This window comes from Megascapheus bottae, chromosome 3 (genome assembly GCF_031878675.1).
Source record: "Megascapheus bottae isolate mThoBot1 chromosome 3, mThoBot2.hap1, whole genome shotgun sequence".
In the NCBI taxonomy this organism is placed as follows: Eukaryota; Metazoa; Chordata; class Mammalia; order Rodentia; family Geomyidae; genus Megascapheus; species Megascapheus bottae.
Window position 1 is genome coordinate 72,547,177 of NC_143511.1, and position 16,299 is coordinate 72,563,475.

The 16,299-nt window shown below is 44.2% G+C and overlaps 1 protein-coding gene across 1 annotated transcript in view; it reads right to left on the reverse strand.

The window, feature by feature from the left end:
* Susd1 (sushi domain containing 1) overlaps window positions 1-16,299 on the reverse strand; it is a 103,995-nt gene that overhangs the window by 7,312 nt on the left and 80,384 nt on the right. Inside the window, exons 11-13 of the mRNA XM_090330434.1 lie at window positions 10,863-10,959; window positions 7,038-7,296; window positions 3,909-3,948 (exon numbers count right to left, since the gene is read on the reverse strand). Coding sequence (XP_090186560.1) covers window positions 3,909-3,948; window positions 7,038-7,296; window positions 10,863-10,959 — 396 coding nt within the window. The remainder of the gene's footprint in view (window positions 1-3,908; window positions 3,949-7,037; window positions 7,297-10,862; window positions 10,960-16,299) is intronic.

The window sequence follows — 16,299 nt, forward strand, 5'->3', positions numbered from 1 at the left end:
ATTAGAAACCCATTGGTCAGAAACCAGGGTAGAAAATAAATGGAGGACTGGGAAGAATCATCAGAGGAAGTAATGAAAGCTGATTAGAAATATGAGTCAGTGGTGGTGTGTAGGCCGGAGGGACCTCTTACGATAGGACAGGAGGGGCAAGGAACCCTGCCAGGTCTCCAACTACAGCCAGGTCTGAGGCCCGTGCTACGCGTGAAGGCACGGACACAGAAATAAAAGCTGGTATATTCTGCAGGCTGAAAGAGAACATGCAGGAGTCACCAGTGACTCAGAAGTTTTGTGCCTGGGACTGGCGGACGTTCCCTGACTACAGAAATGACTCAAGAAATCAGACACTCCTAGTGCTTTGCGGCCAGAAGGGACCGACCTCATGGTACACACACAGAGGCAACTAAGAACCAGCCAAGGCAAATAGCCCTTCAAAACCCCAGGCTGATGAGTCAGGAAAGGAAATCGGGCCCCAGGTCAGCTGTCTCTCCTATCTTACCAACTGCTGTTCCCTGGTAATTATCTCTAAGTTCTTTCAGGGAGCAATGTGCAAAAAACAGTATAACTTGTCAATGCAAAGGTCAGCATGGAGCTGGGACCTTGCACAATTCCAGGGCAAATTTGGGTCTCACATCTTGTCCTGATTACTTTCTGAAGTAGCAGTCTCCAAATTCTTTTTTTTTTCAGTCCGGGGGCTTGAACTCAGGGCTTGACCACTGCCCTTGGGTTTTCTCAAGGTTAGAGTTCTACCACTTGAATCACAGCACCACTTCTGGCTTTTTCTGTGAATGTGGTACCAAGGAATTGATCCCAGGGCTTTGTGTATACTAGGCAAGCAGTCTACCACTAGGCTACACTCCTGGCCCCTCCAAATTCTTTTGAAAAAGACTTCTGGTGCTGGATGACTGCCTCAAATGGTAGAATCTAGCCAGGGTGAGCCCTGAGTGCAAACCTCAGCATTGCCTAAAAAGAAAAGAAGAGAAGAATAGGAGAAGGGAGAGGAGAGGGGAGAGAAACGAAGGAGAGAGGAGGGAAGGGAAGGGCTGGAGGGGAGAAGGAAGGAGGAGAGAAGAAAGAGGGGAGGGGAAAAGAAGGGGAGAGAGAAGGGGGAAGGGGGGGGGAGAAGACTTCCAGAGCTGAAGTTCAAAAACAAATTTTGTAGTATTATGGCTTTTACTCCCACACAAACAAATTTTATACATAGTTATACCAGGATTGCCTATAGAATTTCACCATAACAGTTTTCCTACTACTTTCCAGAGCATTGTAATGCTTTTATTTGAAAGGCTCAAATTCACTTTCACTAATGCCTCTCCGGTTGAGGGAAGAGGAAAGGGCACTGACTGACAAAAAGTCACTCACATATATTCTCAAAGTAAAATCCTTTCTATTAACTTACCACAGCAGAAGAACTACAGCCAGCTCTCTGGTTATTTCTACCCAGTTTATTTTCCAATCATAACAAATAGCTGCTGAGTAGAGTAGATTCTGCAAGCTATTGTTTCTGAAGTCTGGAAGTGAACACATCTTCTATAAAAGCAATTTTTCCTTGGAGAATCCCTTCTCATCCCTAGTGCCTTTAGAAACTGATTGGCAGAACACTTTTTCAAATGTTGGAGCAAGTGATTATTTCTTGTGTTTTCCACTAAACTCCTCAATAAAGGGAGCTCGGCCCACAGCACATACATATCTATGAAGAGTCTCTCTCCCTCTCCCTCCCCCCCTCTCTTTCACACACACACACACACACACACACACACACACACACACACACACACACACACACACACACACACAGCTGGCTGTTCTCAATTCAAGATGGCTGATGGTCATTTATTTTACCCAACTGAAAAGCCAACTTTTCTACTGGTGTTGAAAGTAACTTGGAGTAAAAATGAACAGATAGAAAATAAGATTGAGAAAGAAGCCTAATTCCCCAGGCCCCACGGAAACATTTCCTGTAAAGAACCGTCTACCAACAGAATAACATCTCCCACTGTGAAGTCCCAGGCATCAGAAGCTTCCTGCCAGCAGCAACAGCACTTCCTCCCCACACCAGCCCATTGTTCTATGCTGCAGTGAGGCCAAGACCAGGATGTAAGAGGTTAAACTGATACTGTGGGCTGAGGGCAGAATTCCTCAAAGACCATAAGGAAAAAGTCCAGATTCAAAAGGTCATAAACTTGACAAGATTTCTGGTATTAGCCACAAACTAAACTACCAGCTCTACTGGCTGGCTGTGTGCCTGTTGGTTTTATAGAAATGTGCTCTCAGGGAAGTCCCCAGCCTGCAGACAAGAAACTATGATTTCTCTGTCTCAGAGGCCACTCCCCTTAGGTAAATCTGCTCAGGCAGAGTAAAAGGTTTAAGCCAGACAGCACCCAGCCAGGAGGCAATGCTCTGCAGGAAGTAGACGAGAAGGAACTCTCGCCAGGCAGAACTGAGGCCATCAGACTGAGTCCCTTGTTCTGTTGCCAGAGCAGAGGTTTGCTCACCTGGCCAGCAAGAGGTGCTGCTGTTATGTGACCCTCCGCATTACTGCATCTTTTCCTCCTTTCTAAACGACAGCAATTGTGGTCCTTATCTTGTTTTCCCTTTGATGTTGGGGCCAGTGTTTTGTAAGCAGTTAAGTTGCTCATTTAGTCACAGATCCCTAGATGCAGCAGAAAGGCTACATCTGGACTTGTTCAAGAACTTACCATTCCCAGGATTCCTGGGCTTAGAGCAGCCCTTGAATCTGCGTCCCTGTGGTTCCATTTTGTATTTTTATCTTTTAATTTTACAGTATGTTGGGTAGTATTTCATAATGGTGGGTGTTTTCCTTGGTAAGACAATGGTGTCACTTGACAGTAGAGTCACTGTATGAGAGACGTGTCACTGGGCAATGCAGTCCTTACGCAAGTATCACAGAATATGCTTACACAAACTAAGATGGCCATGGCATCTATGGGCAAGGCTGCTACACAGCAAACCATCCTTGACAATAATGTCGCTGTGGGACACGTGATTGTCCCTATGTGTGTCACCTGCCATGCAGCTGTGTTGTACAAAGTAGTAGAATGTGATAGCTCTTGTTTTAGGGTATATGCAAGCTTTCCTGTGCATCTTTTCTTTATGGAATCTTGTCCCCTGTCAATGAAACTCTGATGCTTGCTTTTGCTCATTGGTGGCTCTACCACCTGAGCCATACCTCCAATCTCACATCCATACAACTGTGATGAAGCTATTAACCACCTCCCTGTGACCACAGCAAGCCACAGGAGTAAACAAAGTCCAAAGCAGGTCAATCATAGTCCTCCAGCTCACCGCACAAAGACTCAGCCTCTGGATAGCCAGTCACTTCACCTAGGAAAATAGACACCTCCTTCTGTTCCCAGTGCAGTTACTCAGCTGGGGCCAGTCTCTCCCCACTGCATGGCCCATGGTGAGAAGGAGAAAGAGGAGAGGGAAGGGGAGGAGAGGGGAGAGGAGGGAAGAGCCAGATGCCTGTCACTCATGTCTGTAATCCTAGCTACTCAGCAGGCTGAGGTCTGGCAGTTCGAAGTCAGCATGGGCATGAAAATCCATGAGACTCTTATCTCAAATTAACTACAACAAGCCAGAAGTGGAGCTGTGGGCTCCAGGGATAGCGCATTAACCTTGAGCACAAAAGTTCCAAGGCAGCACCCAGGTCTAGAGTGTAAGCCCAGAATCAGCAAATAAAAAAATAAGACAAAGCCCCACTGAGAGGCAATATGAAGTGTGTAATGTCTAACTTCCCATCCCTTTTGCTCTTACTGTTGCTTAAGATAGTAGCAGCTGGACTTCTGTCACTAGACACAATTTTAAAAAGAGATCTCAACATGAACCTAATGTTGCAGCTCAAACAGAGGATGAATAAGGACAGACTGATGATCAGAAAACGGTTTTACCTTTCACTTGAGCCCAAACTGCACAGGAATATCTTTTGACCTATAAAGAAAAACACAACAACCCAGGTCAGTTGGTGGCATGCAGTGTCGCTCAGAGGCCACAGTCCTCAGAGATTCAGCTTCTTCACACTCTAATTGGAAGTAGGAAATCTTTCAAGATTCATCTAGTTTTTGCGTGTGTGTGTGTGTGTGTGTGTGTGTGTGTGTGTGCGCGCGCGCGCGCACGCGCGCACGCACGCACGCGCACATGGGTCAGTCCTGGGGCCTGGGTACTGTCCCTCAGGTTCCCCCCCCCCTCAGTGATAGCTCTCTACCACTTTATCCACAGCTCTACTTCTGGCTTTTTGTTGTGAGTTGGAGATAAGAGTCTCACAAACTTTCTTGCCTGAGCTGGCTTCAAACTATACTCCTCAGAACTCAGCCTCCTGAGTAGAGGATTACCATTATGAGCTATTAATGCTATACTTATTAAAAAATGTACTAGGAATCAAATTCGAAATCCCATACATACTAGGTAGGTATTTTCCCACTGACCTGTGTTGCTAGCTCTAGTGATTTCACCATTGCTCACAGGACTGGTGCAGGGAACAGGTGCACAGGTACACTGCAGGCCTCGGGAAGCGGGCCCCCATGAGGAAACAACAGAATGGCAGGAGCTTTGTTCCCCTTGCCAGCGCTGAGCAACCAGCATTGACTGCTTGGGAAAAGAATCCTGAGACCCATGTAGTTGTCATATAAGGAAGTAGTGTTGATACACAGTAATAGTTCAGCCAACTGCATGACACATGACACTCAGCCATGTTGGTTACCCAAAATGTATCTAAGAACCAGGCAGAAGGCAAGAACACCAACAAACACTAATCCAAGGCAGGAAAAAAATTCAGTGAGTGGAGAACCTGCTCTTCCCCCATCATCATTTCTTGAATGTCTTTCAGTCGGGACTTCTGGGATTATTGTGTGTGGTAAGGTTCAGCGCAGTGTCTTTCAGAGGTAGAAGAAGCCCTCTAACCTCATTAAAGAGATTCTGTTTCAAATGACACTTTTCAGCATTCACATCTTTTATTTCACAAGAAAAAATATTTAAACATATTTAAACTGAAAAAAAAAACTTCTGGGAAGAGCTTAAAATAACCATAAGATTTTACATGTAATTAAATTTTGCCTCGAGGCTAAGTATAGAGATTGGAAATGGAGGAATTGGCAAGAATCCCCAGTGATATATGCATGTCAAGACACTGGAAAAACAAAGCCATCTCAAATAGCAAGATGGTTACTAAGGAACTGAATGTACTACAGCAGAGAAGTTGACAGGGGTCAGGTAGAGGAGGAAGCTCATTAATCTCCAGTGCCTCGGTCCATGGGCATTTTATAATGCACACACATAGAGAGCAAGATGAAAGGTAAAGGTAAGAAACAGGAAGCTAAGGAAAAAAATAAGCGTCCAGAGAAGCCTAATGTTAAGCAATGATGATGAGAAAGGAAAAGGAATCATGATTCTAATTAGCAGTGAGGTACTAGAATTGGCAGGGCTTGATGACTAACTGAACAAGGAGGTGAGAAAAAGGAAGGAATGAGAATTACTCTTAGTTTTCAGAGTTGGCCATTATAGGCAGAATAGTGCTACTTACTAGGAGAGTACACAGACAGAAAAACAACATGGTGGAGTTGGAGGACTCACTCTGCCTAATTTTGAAATGTAGTTCACTGCAGTAATTGAAACAGTGGTGCTAACCTAGAGACAGACAGAAAATGAAATAGGATACAGAATTCACAAGAACAGTCGATGGAAAAAAGACAGTCTCTTCAACAAATGGTGCTGGGAAGGTTGGTATTTGCATGCAAAAAAAAATTAAGTTGGATACCTTCCTCACACTCTACATAAAAATATAAGTAGATTAAAGACATAATTGCAAAAATTAAAACCATAAAACTTGCTATGGTTCATACCCACAATCCTACTACTCAGAAGGCTGAGGTCTGAGGATTGTGGTTTAAAGCTAGCCCTGACAAAAAAATCCATGAGAGACTTATCTCCAATTAATTACCAAAAAAGCCATAAATGGAGCTATAGCTCAAGTGGTAGAGTACTAACGTTGAGCACAAAATCTCAGGGACAGTGCCCAGTTCCTGAGTTCAAGCCCCGAGATCAGCACTAAACAAAAACAAAAACAACCCCAGAATTTAGAGGGAAACAGAGGAAATTTTCCATTAAACAGATTTTGTTGATTTCTTGGATGAGACACAGGTATTGGAAGGAAAAATAGATATACTGGACTTCATTAAGATTAAAGTCTTTTGTATGTCAAAAATTTTCTTCCATTCTAAGAAGAAAACATTTATAAATCTTTCTTACCTCATATAAGGGAACAATATGAGATTTTTTTAAAATCTAGATTCATACTCATAAGAAATATCAAATTCCTAAAACTCAACAACAAAAAATGGCAAACAATTCGATTAAAAAATGAATAACGGGCCAGGTGCCCGTCCAGCTCATTATACTTACTATCTAATGAACATTTCTCTCTCATATGGGAACCAGTCCTGGAAAAGCACAGCCTTTCTCGACTGGGATGGGAGAATAGGGCCTATGCTGTATTTAGCTAAGGACATGACATCAGCAGGGAAAGAAAAAGGTGATGGTGGCTTATCTATCCCTCTATCATGCTTCCCAGGAGAATGAGGGGAGGCAGCAGCCTGGAAAGGCTGTAAGGGAAGCAGAGAGCAAGATCTGGACACTTCCTTCCACCTCTAGCTTCAGCAGGTATACATGAAACCACATAGCCACCCAAGGGTTAAAGCAAAGTCACCTTGGAACCTCTGGTGATGAGACCTTCAGATGGCCAGAGAGAGAAATGGTAAAGCTACATTAGGAAACTGTCCCCCTAAAGCCAGACCATCTTCTTTGCAGACCCAAGGGGGTACCCCAGGAAGTTCAGATGGTATCATCTGTCAGGGTTTGGCCTGCCCATCCTTTATAAAGGCAAAGCACTTTACAGAAGAGTCATCAGTTATCAGGGGGTTATCACATGCTGTGTTCATGTCAAATACTCAGAAAACACATGCTCAAACACATTTCACGTGGAAAGCAAAGCGTAGAGTGTGTAAGAACTTTGAAAAGAACTATACCTTATTCCATTCACTTGTGATTCGGAGTATAATGCAGTAATCATTCCCTATTTTCAAGGGTGCGTTGTAATATTTTCCATAGTACAGCCTGTCTCCAATGGATACCTCCAGGCTATCATTGGTGACATCTTTGGCCAGTAGCTCTGCAGCCACATACCCATGGTCAGCAGAGGCATTGCTGAAGAATGAGGTCACCCCTTCAGAATCACAGGAAAACGTGCTTTGGAGGCTCAGAGGAAGAACCACCACCTGATAGGAACTGGGAAGACAAAGAAAGCCGACATATAGTTGTTCTTCAACCTGCTGTGCATTTTATTAAACCCACCTCTCATACCCCTGCTTGGAGAATTCATTCGTTTAGATACAGAATTAGCATGAGATGAGCACTTTCAAGGCACTGGGGACACAGACTGGGCAGGAAGTCCTGGCCCAGGTGCTCTCCAACAGTCACAGAACTTCACGTTGAGCCCAAGTGTTAATGCCAGATAACACTGGCTGAGAAAGCTAAGGTCCAGCTGCGGACAGATACTAAGCACAGTTTCTTTTAGTTGGGAGAGCTGTTGCATGGGTGGCCACCTTGTGTGTCTGTCATCCAGATGATCTAGTCAGTGAGTTTCCCTGTGGGCAAGTAAAGCTGAGCCTGTGGAAAGGGCTTAGCAATCACATGAAGGCCAACTGTCTATAACAGTTAATGTGCTAAGTCCGAAAAATATTTCTAGACAATCATGTGGCAACTTAAAACAGAACTCATGTGATACACATTCCCTTTGTTCACAGGCTGATTCCAAAGTTCATAGGAAATAAATGAGAAGCCAGAGTACAAGGTCACCATGAGGTAATCTAGGCTGACGAGATCCTGAGACAGCTAGAAAGGCAAAATGACATAGGGACATTATGAAACTGTCCCTGAAATTTAGACCTAGAAACCCTGCTCGCAATCTGGTATCATTTTGTCATGTGGGTGTTTTTTTTTTTAAATTATTGTTACTTATTTAACCAACTAGAACACCCTGCCTGTGGAAGGAAGTGCAAGAATAAAAATGTACTGGGAATGAGTCACTCGTTCCTTTCCTTTGCCATCTATTCAGGTCTTATCTCCTGTGTATAGTAAATGTTTGAACATCCCCTGCCTCCATCTAACTTGACATCAGGAGTTCAAATGATTTACTCTCCTATGCCTGCAAAGTCCTTGCACAATTCTGCAGCTAAGATAAATCCTCTGTAGTGTTTGGTTGCGTTGAACTTTTCAGTAAGGAGAAAAAGTCCATTAGGATGAGGGTAATTTCCAAAACTCATTAGGTCACAGAATTTTATTTTACCAACAAAATTTGCACTTCATGCTCCAAATCCCTAGTGCCCCATCTCCTGTTTCCTAGAAGCGCATGAATCACTAGGTAGATGTAGCCTTTGGAAGTTCTCCAGCCACCTACTGTTCCCAAGCGTTCTAGGTATCCTTCAGGGCCCTGATTTATATAGCCGGGTCTCCCTTTCAGCAAGCACAAAAGAGACAAAGGGAACCCTGCAGGGAGAAAAGGATCTGTCCACTACCCATGGGGAACATTTACAACCAAAACTTTCCTGAAGACTTGACCTTCCTCTGAATGGGAGCACAGAGGAGAAAGTGAATGTGCTCTCTGCGGTCCACAAGCACCTCTTCACACTCAGCTTTCTGTGGGTAGAGGTGGGGAAGCCCACACTGACGAGGCTCACCTGTACTCATTCAATTCTGTGCCCTGGACAAAGGGAAGGAGGCAGCTCCCCTTGAACCCTTTAACATACACACCTTCCCGGACCCCATCTGCAGGAGCAGGGCTGGGAATGTGTACTGCTGACAAAGCAGACCAGGCGACTCCTATCACCTAGCAAGGATGGGAGACATTAGCGTCAAAAGAGTCCAGTCAAGGGCCAAATCCTCTGCCTGAGGAAAACAAACTAAGGAAGTCCTGGGACCACTACTCCCTTAGATCTCCTGATCACTGCCCTCAAATAAAAAGACACAGAAAAGAATTAGGTATGGCAAAGCTGCTAGCTTCAGTTCAAACAGGCACATTGGCTGAGAAAATCACCCCACTCACTGCTGGTAATGAGCCCCAGTGACGTCAAGGAGGCAGTTGGCACGGCCTGGAACCTGGCCCTTCTGGAAAGACTTGTGCTTTCTTTCTCACCACCCCCCTCTCCCTACATGACTCACATTTCCACTTCCTGTTTTGGAGGCACTGGCCAGAACATGGGCACAAGGATAGACTGTCAGTTGGCTTTTCTTTTTGCCTCATGTAATTATTTGGTTTAAGTATCCCATTTGCTCCTGCAAATTCTCACAGGCAGTGATGTCATTGCTTCTGTCCTTGGAACCACAGAGTTCCAAGGCTTTTCAGCAGCCGATCAGGAACCAAGAAGCAAATGTTTAACAATGTCTATCCCTGTAAATTAGCTTAAACTAATATGGAGGCAGGGAAAACACAAGTTTTATAGTGAATAAATAGTATCCCTATACTTCCTTTGTCCTAATCTCATAATATCTGGTGTTTATTTTTTTACTTTTTATTTTTTTCCAGTCCTAGGCCTTGAACTCATGGCCTGAGCACTGTCCTTGGACTTTCTCAAGGCTAGAGCTCTACCACTTGAGCCACGGCACCAATTCTGGCTTTTTTCTATGGTACTAAGGAATTGATCCCCGGTCTTTGTGTTTGGTAGGCAAGCACTCTACCACTAAGCCAAACTCCCAACCCATTGTGTTTATTTTTTACTTTGATTGCACTGAGGGTAGAGCAAGAACTGAGGAAAAGCAGGTCAGGGTATACACAAGGTCATCTCCTAGACCTGTTATCGTGAGCAAGTTGCAGCTCTCTCTAGGCCAACTTTCATCTTCCTCTCTGAAAAAGGGGTTGCTCCTATGTGCCAGTGGCTCACACCTATAATCCTAGCTACTCAGGAGACTGAATTCTGAGGATCATGGTTCGAGGCCAGCCTGGACAGGAAAGCCTATGAGGCTATTACCTCTAATTAACTACAAAAAAAAAAAAATGGAAGTGGAGTTGTGGCTCAAATGATTGAGTGCTAGCCTTGAAAAGCTCAGGGGCAGCATCCAGGCCCTGAGTTCAAGCCCTAGAACCAAAGCAGCACACACAAAAATGGGGGATGAGGAAGAATGTTTCTATGTTCCTATTATTTTCAAGGAGTTGTGCAAAAAGGTTTCGACTCAATGTGTCAATTTATGAGTAATGCTCCCATGACCTCTGCAAATAGAATGCAAAAACAACATGATATAGTCCTCCAACATTCTAATGCCACCTGCAGTCACAACAGTGATGAGGACCTACGATGTCTCATCCTTAACTCATTATGTGAATGGATAAAAAGAATCGTTCAAATGACCTTTTCAGAAACCACCACACCACACCACACCACATACACTCACACACGTACAAAAAACAGCCTGAAACATATTCTGACTTGGGCAAATAAAATGATGCTTCTGATCAGCATTACTGCTAAAGGATGTATATGAGTTATGAACATTAAGGACAATGGCTGATGTTGCCAACTTACACTTCCAATGACTGAAGGGGCGAATCTAATTTCCTGAGCTAAACTTCCAAATGCTGGTCCCCTAGATGTTTCTCTTCATTTGGAGGACACTGTGGTGGGATTAAAAATTCTAGTCTGGCCAGGCACTGGTGGCTCACGCCTGTGCCCCCAGGAAACAAAACAGAGTCCTTGTTTCTGTGTCCCCTCTACTCAATTGCAGTCACCCTTAGAGACATCTTCTCATGCAAAACACTACCCAGGGATGACTGGGTAACTGGAGAAAAGAGAGGTACTGACCTGATAGGCCCATTTTCCTCCGTGGCTTTCCTCAATGTGAGGTGTGGTAGAGGCCCTCCATGCACTGTGAAAAACTCTACTTCTGGAAGGGGAGGCTCTGTAAATATTGAAAAGAAGAGAGAAAAAGAATTTTGATCAAGACAAGTAAACATACACTGTCACGCATGTGTGCAACTGAGACCATTTAACTTCTAATCTTAAAAAAAAAGACACAGTTGGGCCTGGAGCATGGCCTAGTAGTAAGAGTGCTTGCCTAGCATGCACGAAACTCTAGGAACCACATAAACAGAAAATGCTGGAAGTGGTGCTGTGGCTCACATGGTAGAGTGCTAGACTTGAGGAAACCCAAGGACAGTGCTTAGGCCCTGAGTTCAAACCCCAGGACTGGCAAAAAAAAAAAAACACAGTTATAACACAAATAGACCTTGAAAACATTATGCTAAATGAAGTAATCATACAAAAATACCAACAATGAATGACTCCACTATTAAGAAATATCTGACAGATGCTAGTGGCTCATGTTATAATATTAGCTACTCAGAAGGCTAAGATTTGAAGAGGTTTAAAATCAGTCTGAGCAGACAGAATTTCCAGACTATTATCTTCAATTAACCAGAAAGAAAAAAAAAAACAGAACTAGAATCATATCTCAACTGATAGATCACCAGTGATGAACGAAAAAGCTGAATTTTCAAGCCCCAATACTAGCAAGAAAGTAGAGAGAGGGGAATTTAAGTGCCAGTGGCTAATGCCAGTTAAAAAGGTTGAGATGTAAAAGAAATCATGATTCCAGCCCAGGCAGCAAAGTCTGAGTCCATCACCAAAAGAAAAAAGAAAACTATCAGCAAAAATCGGGGCCGAAAGATGGGAGTTTAGCCTAGTGGTAGAATGCTTGCCTAGCATGCACAAAGACCCAGGTTCAATTCCTCGGTACCATGTACATACAAAAAAGCCGAAGTGGTCCTGAGGCTCAAGTGGTAGAGCTATAGCCTTGAGAAAGTCCAAGGACAGTGCTCACCCTGAGTTCAAGGCCCAGGACTGGCAAAAAAAAAAAATCAGGGCTGGAGACATTAATCAAGTGGTAGAACTACAACCTAGCAGTACAAGGCTATGAGTTCAAGCCCTGATATACTCTTTAAAAAAATATTTTGAGGGCTGGGAGTTTTGCCTAGTGGTTAAAGTGCTTGCCTAGCATGCACAAAGACCTGGGTTCGATTCCTCGGTGCCACATATAGAAAAAAAAAAAAGCTGGAGGTGGTGCTGAGGCTCAAGTGGTAGAGCTCTAGCCTTGAGAAAGTCCAAGGACAGTGATCAGGCCCTGAGCTCAAGCCCAGGACTGGCAAAAAAAAAAATATTTTGGAAGCATAATGGTGGTAATTTGATAATTGCACATTATTGTAAAAGTTCTTAATACTGGTGAATGTTATACCTGAAAATGATTTAAATGGCACATTTTATGTTATGTATATTATACCATCTAGTAAAAAGAAGTGATGGTGAGATTCCCTGGCACTGACAGAGGATGGATGGATGTTGTGGGCTTTATAGGCAGCTTGGTGCATAGGTTCTTATTTGGTAGGTCAAATGGTTTGATGTACCCCTAATTTCATGTTTTAAAAGCTTGGTTCCCAGTGTGAGATGAAAGGTGGTAGACTGTTAAGAGGCAGAACTTAAGGTAAGGTAATTAGGTCTTTGTGAATGATACCCTCAGACATGATTAATGCTGGTCTCAGGAAGTAAGTTATTGGTGGCTCACTCCTGTAATCCTACTTACTTGAGATAGGAGAATCACATTCAAAGCCAGCATGGGCAGAAAAGTCCAATCAACTACTTAGGAAAAGCCAGAAGTAGCACTGTGGCTCAAGTGGTACGGTGCTTGCCGTGAGTATAACTGAGGCTCGGGGACAGTGCCCTGGCCCTGATCAAGTTCAAGTCTCAAGACTGGGAGGAAAGGAAGTTAGTTACCAAGGAGGTGAGATGGGGCCTTCCCCATCTGCCCTCCATTAAAATCATCCACCATGAAGCCCTTCTGGGAAAACAAACTGATGGGCCAGCCCTGCTGTAAACTAAAAAAAAACAAAAACAAGTGTGAATTTAAAAAACAAGTGTCAACTAAAAACAAACACCTCTCTCTCCCTCTCTCCCTCTCCCTCTCCCTCTCTCTCTCTTATAATATCCTCAGCCTTGGAACACAATGGAAAAATGGATTCCTATGGGGAATACCTGCCTATCAGACTTCTATATCCTTTACAATCACAATTCTCTCATCTGAGGTTATCCTTCAGCAGATAGATTTCTCTGAGAGGAAACACTACTGGCTGGCTGGCCACAGGGTTCTCACATCTACAGATGTTACGCTCAAAGAGGTGATCTTCCGCTGCCGGTCAGCCTATAAGCAACAACGTCTGAGTCACTAACCACACACACGCTATGCTTCCTACATGCCTCACCTTATTTACTCACCCCAATGAATCTACCTACCAGAGGATATTAGGAAAACGCTTATTTTCTCTCTTCCTTAGGGTTCCTACCTGGTTAAAGGGGTAGGGGGATCTTTCCTTTCCCGCATATTACAGAGTTCCCACCTGCCCGTCTATCAGGGCAATCTGTGAGGGAGCCAGTGCTTCTGGCTGTTGGTTCCATGGGCTCCTGTCCTTTTGGTGTTGAGTTTTGAGTTTTCCTTTAAGGAAGCATAGGCAGCCTGAAAGCAGGACAGGTGCTATTGCCTCTCTTTCCCCTCCAGAGACTAGAAAATCAGAATCAAGGCAAAGATGAAGCAGGTTGACATTTTCCCTATAGATTCAACTTCCCCTTAAGTAGGGAGCAAAGTTGAGGCGTGGAGGAAGTTTCTGAAAGCTTTCTTTTGGCCCCAAGCCCAAGCCTGTTTCACTTGCAATAAAACTATCTTTGGATCCCTATCTCATTTTTGTGTATATTTTCCTTCTTTCTCTTGTTTCTCTCCCTCTCTCTCTCCCTCTCTCTCTCTCTCTCCCTCTCTCTCCCTCTCTCTCTCTCTCTCTCTCTCTCTCTCTCTCTCTCTCTCTCTCTCTCTCTCTCTCTCTCTCTCTCTCTCTCCTCCCCTCTCCCCCTCTCTCTCCCTCTCTCATTTTGGTGGTACAAAGGGCCTTGCACTTGCTAGGCAGGTGTTCTACTGCTTTAGCTATATCTCCCTAATAGGGAGGGCCGGCCAGCTTTGGACTGCAGTCCTACCTATAGCCACTCGTGTAGCGAAGACCGTAGGCACTCATCAGGGTGACAGGCTTGCTTGTTGACATAGGATCCTAGTAACTTTTTGCTCAGGCTGGCCTCCACTTCCCAGTAGATGCCAGGGCACTTAGCTCTTGTACATTTTTTTTGCCAGTCCTGGGCTTGGGCTCAGGGCATGAGCACTGTCTTTGGGCTTTCTCAAGGCTAAAGCTCTATCACTTAAGCCACAGCACCACTTCCGGCTTTTTTCCATGTAGGTGGTATGGAGGAACAGAACCCAGGTCTTCGTGCATGCCAGGCAAGCACTCTATCACTAGGCCAAACTCCCAGCCCCTTTTGTACATTTTTTTAATGTTCTTAAACTCAGAAGGAGAACAAGTATGATTCATACTTTTGAAAATCTTACGTTAGCCAGGTGCTGGTGGCTCATATCCATAATCCGAGCTACTCGAGATCTGAGGATCGAGTTATGAAGCCAGCCTGGACAGAAAAGTGCATGAGACTCTTATCTCCTATAAATCACCAAAAAGTCAGAAATAGAGTTGTGGCTCAAGTGGTAGAGCACAAATCTTGGGCACAAAAGTTCAAAGACAAGGCTCAGGACTAGTACATACATAAAAACATCTCATTTTATACATGAGAAAAGTGACATGAAGAAATGGAGTTAGTTGCATGTACTGGGGCCATGATTTGAAACCATTCTCTGCTATCCACATTTCTTAGTCACCTTGGTGTCTCCTGAACATGTGCATCCACCATATTGTTCTAGCAGGTTTTCATCACCTTTGAGTCAACCAATATGGTCCATTAGATTTTCATTCCTGTTGTTGTGGTACTGGTGCTAGAGACTGAACCCAGGGCCTCATATGTGCCAGGCAAGCTTGCTACCTTTGGAATCACCTTTTGCTTGTATTTTGTTTTTGAGGTAGGGCCTCAAACTCATGATCCTTCTACCTCCAACCTCCAAGTGGCATAAGCCACTAGTGTCCAGCCACTCCAAGAGTTTTGTTTTTTTTTTTTTTGCCAGTCCTGCCTTGAACTCAGGGCTGGGCACTGTCATTAGGCTGTCTCAAGGATAGTGCTCTACCACTTGAGTCACAGCACTATTTCTGGCTTTTTTCTATGTTTGTGGTACTGAGGAATCGAACCCGGGTCTTTGTGCATGCTAGGCAAGCACTCTACCACTAGGCTAACCTCCCAGCCCCAAGATTTTTTTTTAACACATGTATTTTAGAAATATAACTTAAGAAAGAAACTGAGTGGTGGGTAAATTAGAAAAGGGCAAATCCACAGCTGTCCAGTAGTATAGATAAGAAGAACCTGAGCTCTGAAGACAGTGATGGCTCTGAGAATGGAGTAGAGAGGAGAGGAATGACAGGACGTAGTGGAAATGAGGAAGGGAAAGAGCCTGGGTTTGTTTTCTGGTCGCTGGGCATGGTAGAAGAGGAGAAGGACCCTGGGCTTCCCATCTGGTCAGTGGTGGTGTCATTCACCAATTCAGGAGGAAAGTTCCAAAGCAGCTCAATTCTAAACTTGTAAGGCTGATGTATCTGTGGAACTTTCCAGAAGACAGCTGGAAATCCTGAGTCAGAGCTTGGTTACAAACTCTATAAAGAAGACATGGACATGGCTGTCAAGGGACCTGATATAAGAAAAATGAGGGCAGAGGGGGGCCTAGGAGAAAGCCAGAACAACTGGACTACAGCTTTGATGAAAGTGTGAAATCTAGGATTTCTTCCGAAGATACCCACATAGAGTAGCACAGATCTCATTTTTCCCAAGGCCGTGGGATTGCTTAGGACCTGGGAAGTCCCCTGGAACAGGCCAGACTTACAGGCAAGACCTCATGGAGTGCGTTTGTGAAAGGTCTCTGCTCTTTTTTAAGAAAAGTCCAGAAAGACATTACAAGAAAGCGACTGCTACACTCCTGCAGTGGCAAAGGCAGAAAGAGGAAAAGGCCCAGACCAGGGGAACGTGTGCCTTCTGCTGGATAATACCTGCCCTTGAGACTTGATGACATTTTTCATTTGTGTTACTTTGTTGTAACAGTAAAATAACTGTTATCTCCTGTTTCCTGTTTTCAGCCTGGAAGGAGATTAACTGGTCACTCCTGTGCTTTTCAAATGATGTCTCTGCTCTTCTCCAAGATAAATAGTTCAAGCTCCTCTAATCTAAACTTCAAACCCTCAGTCACAGAAGAACACAGTGTTCACTTGGCTGGAAGAAGATG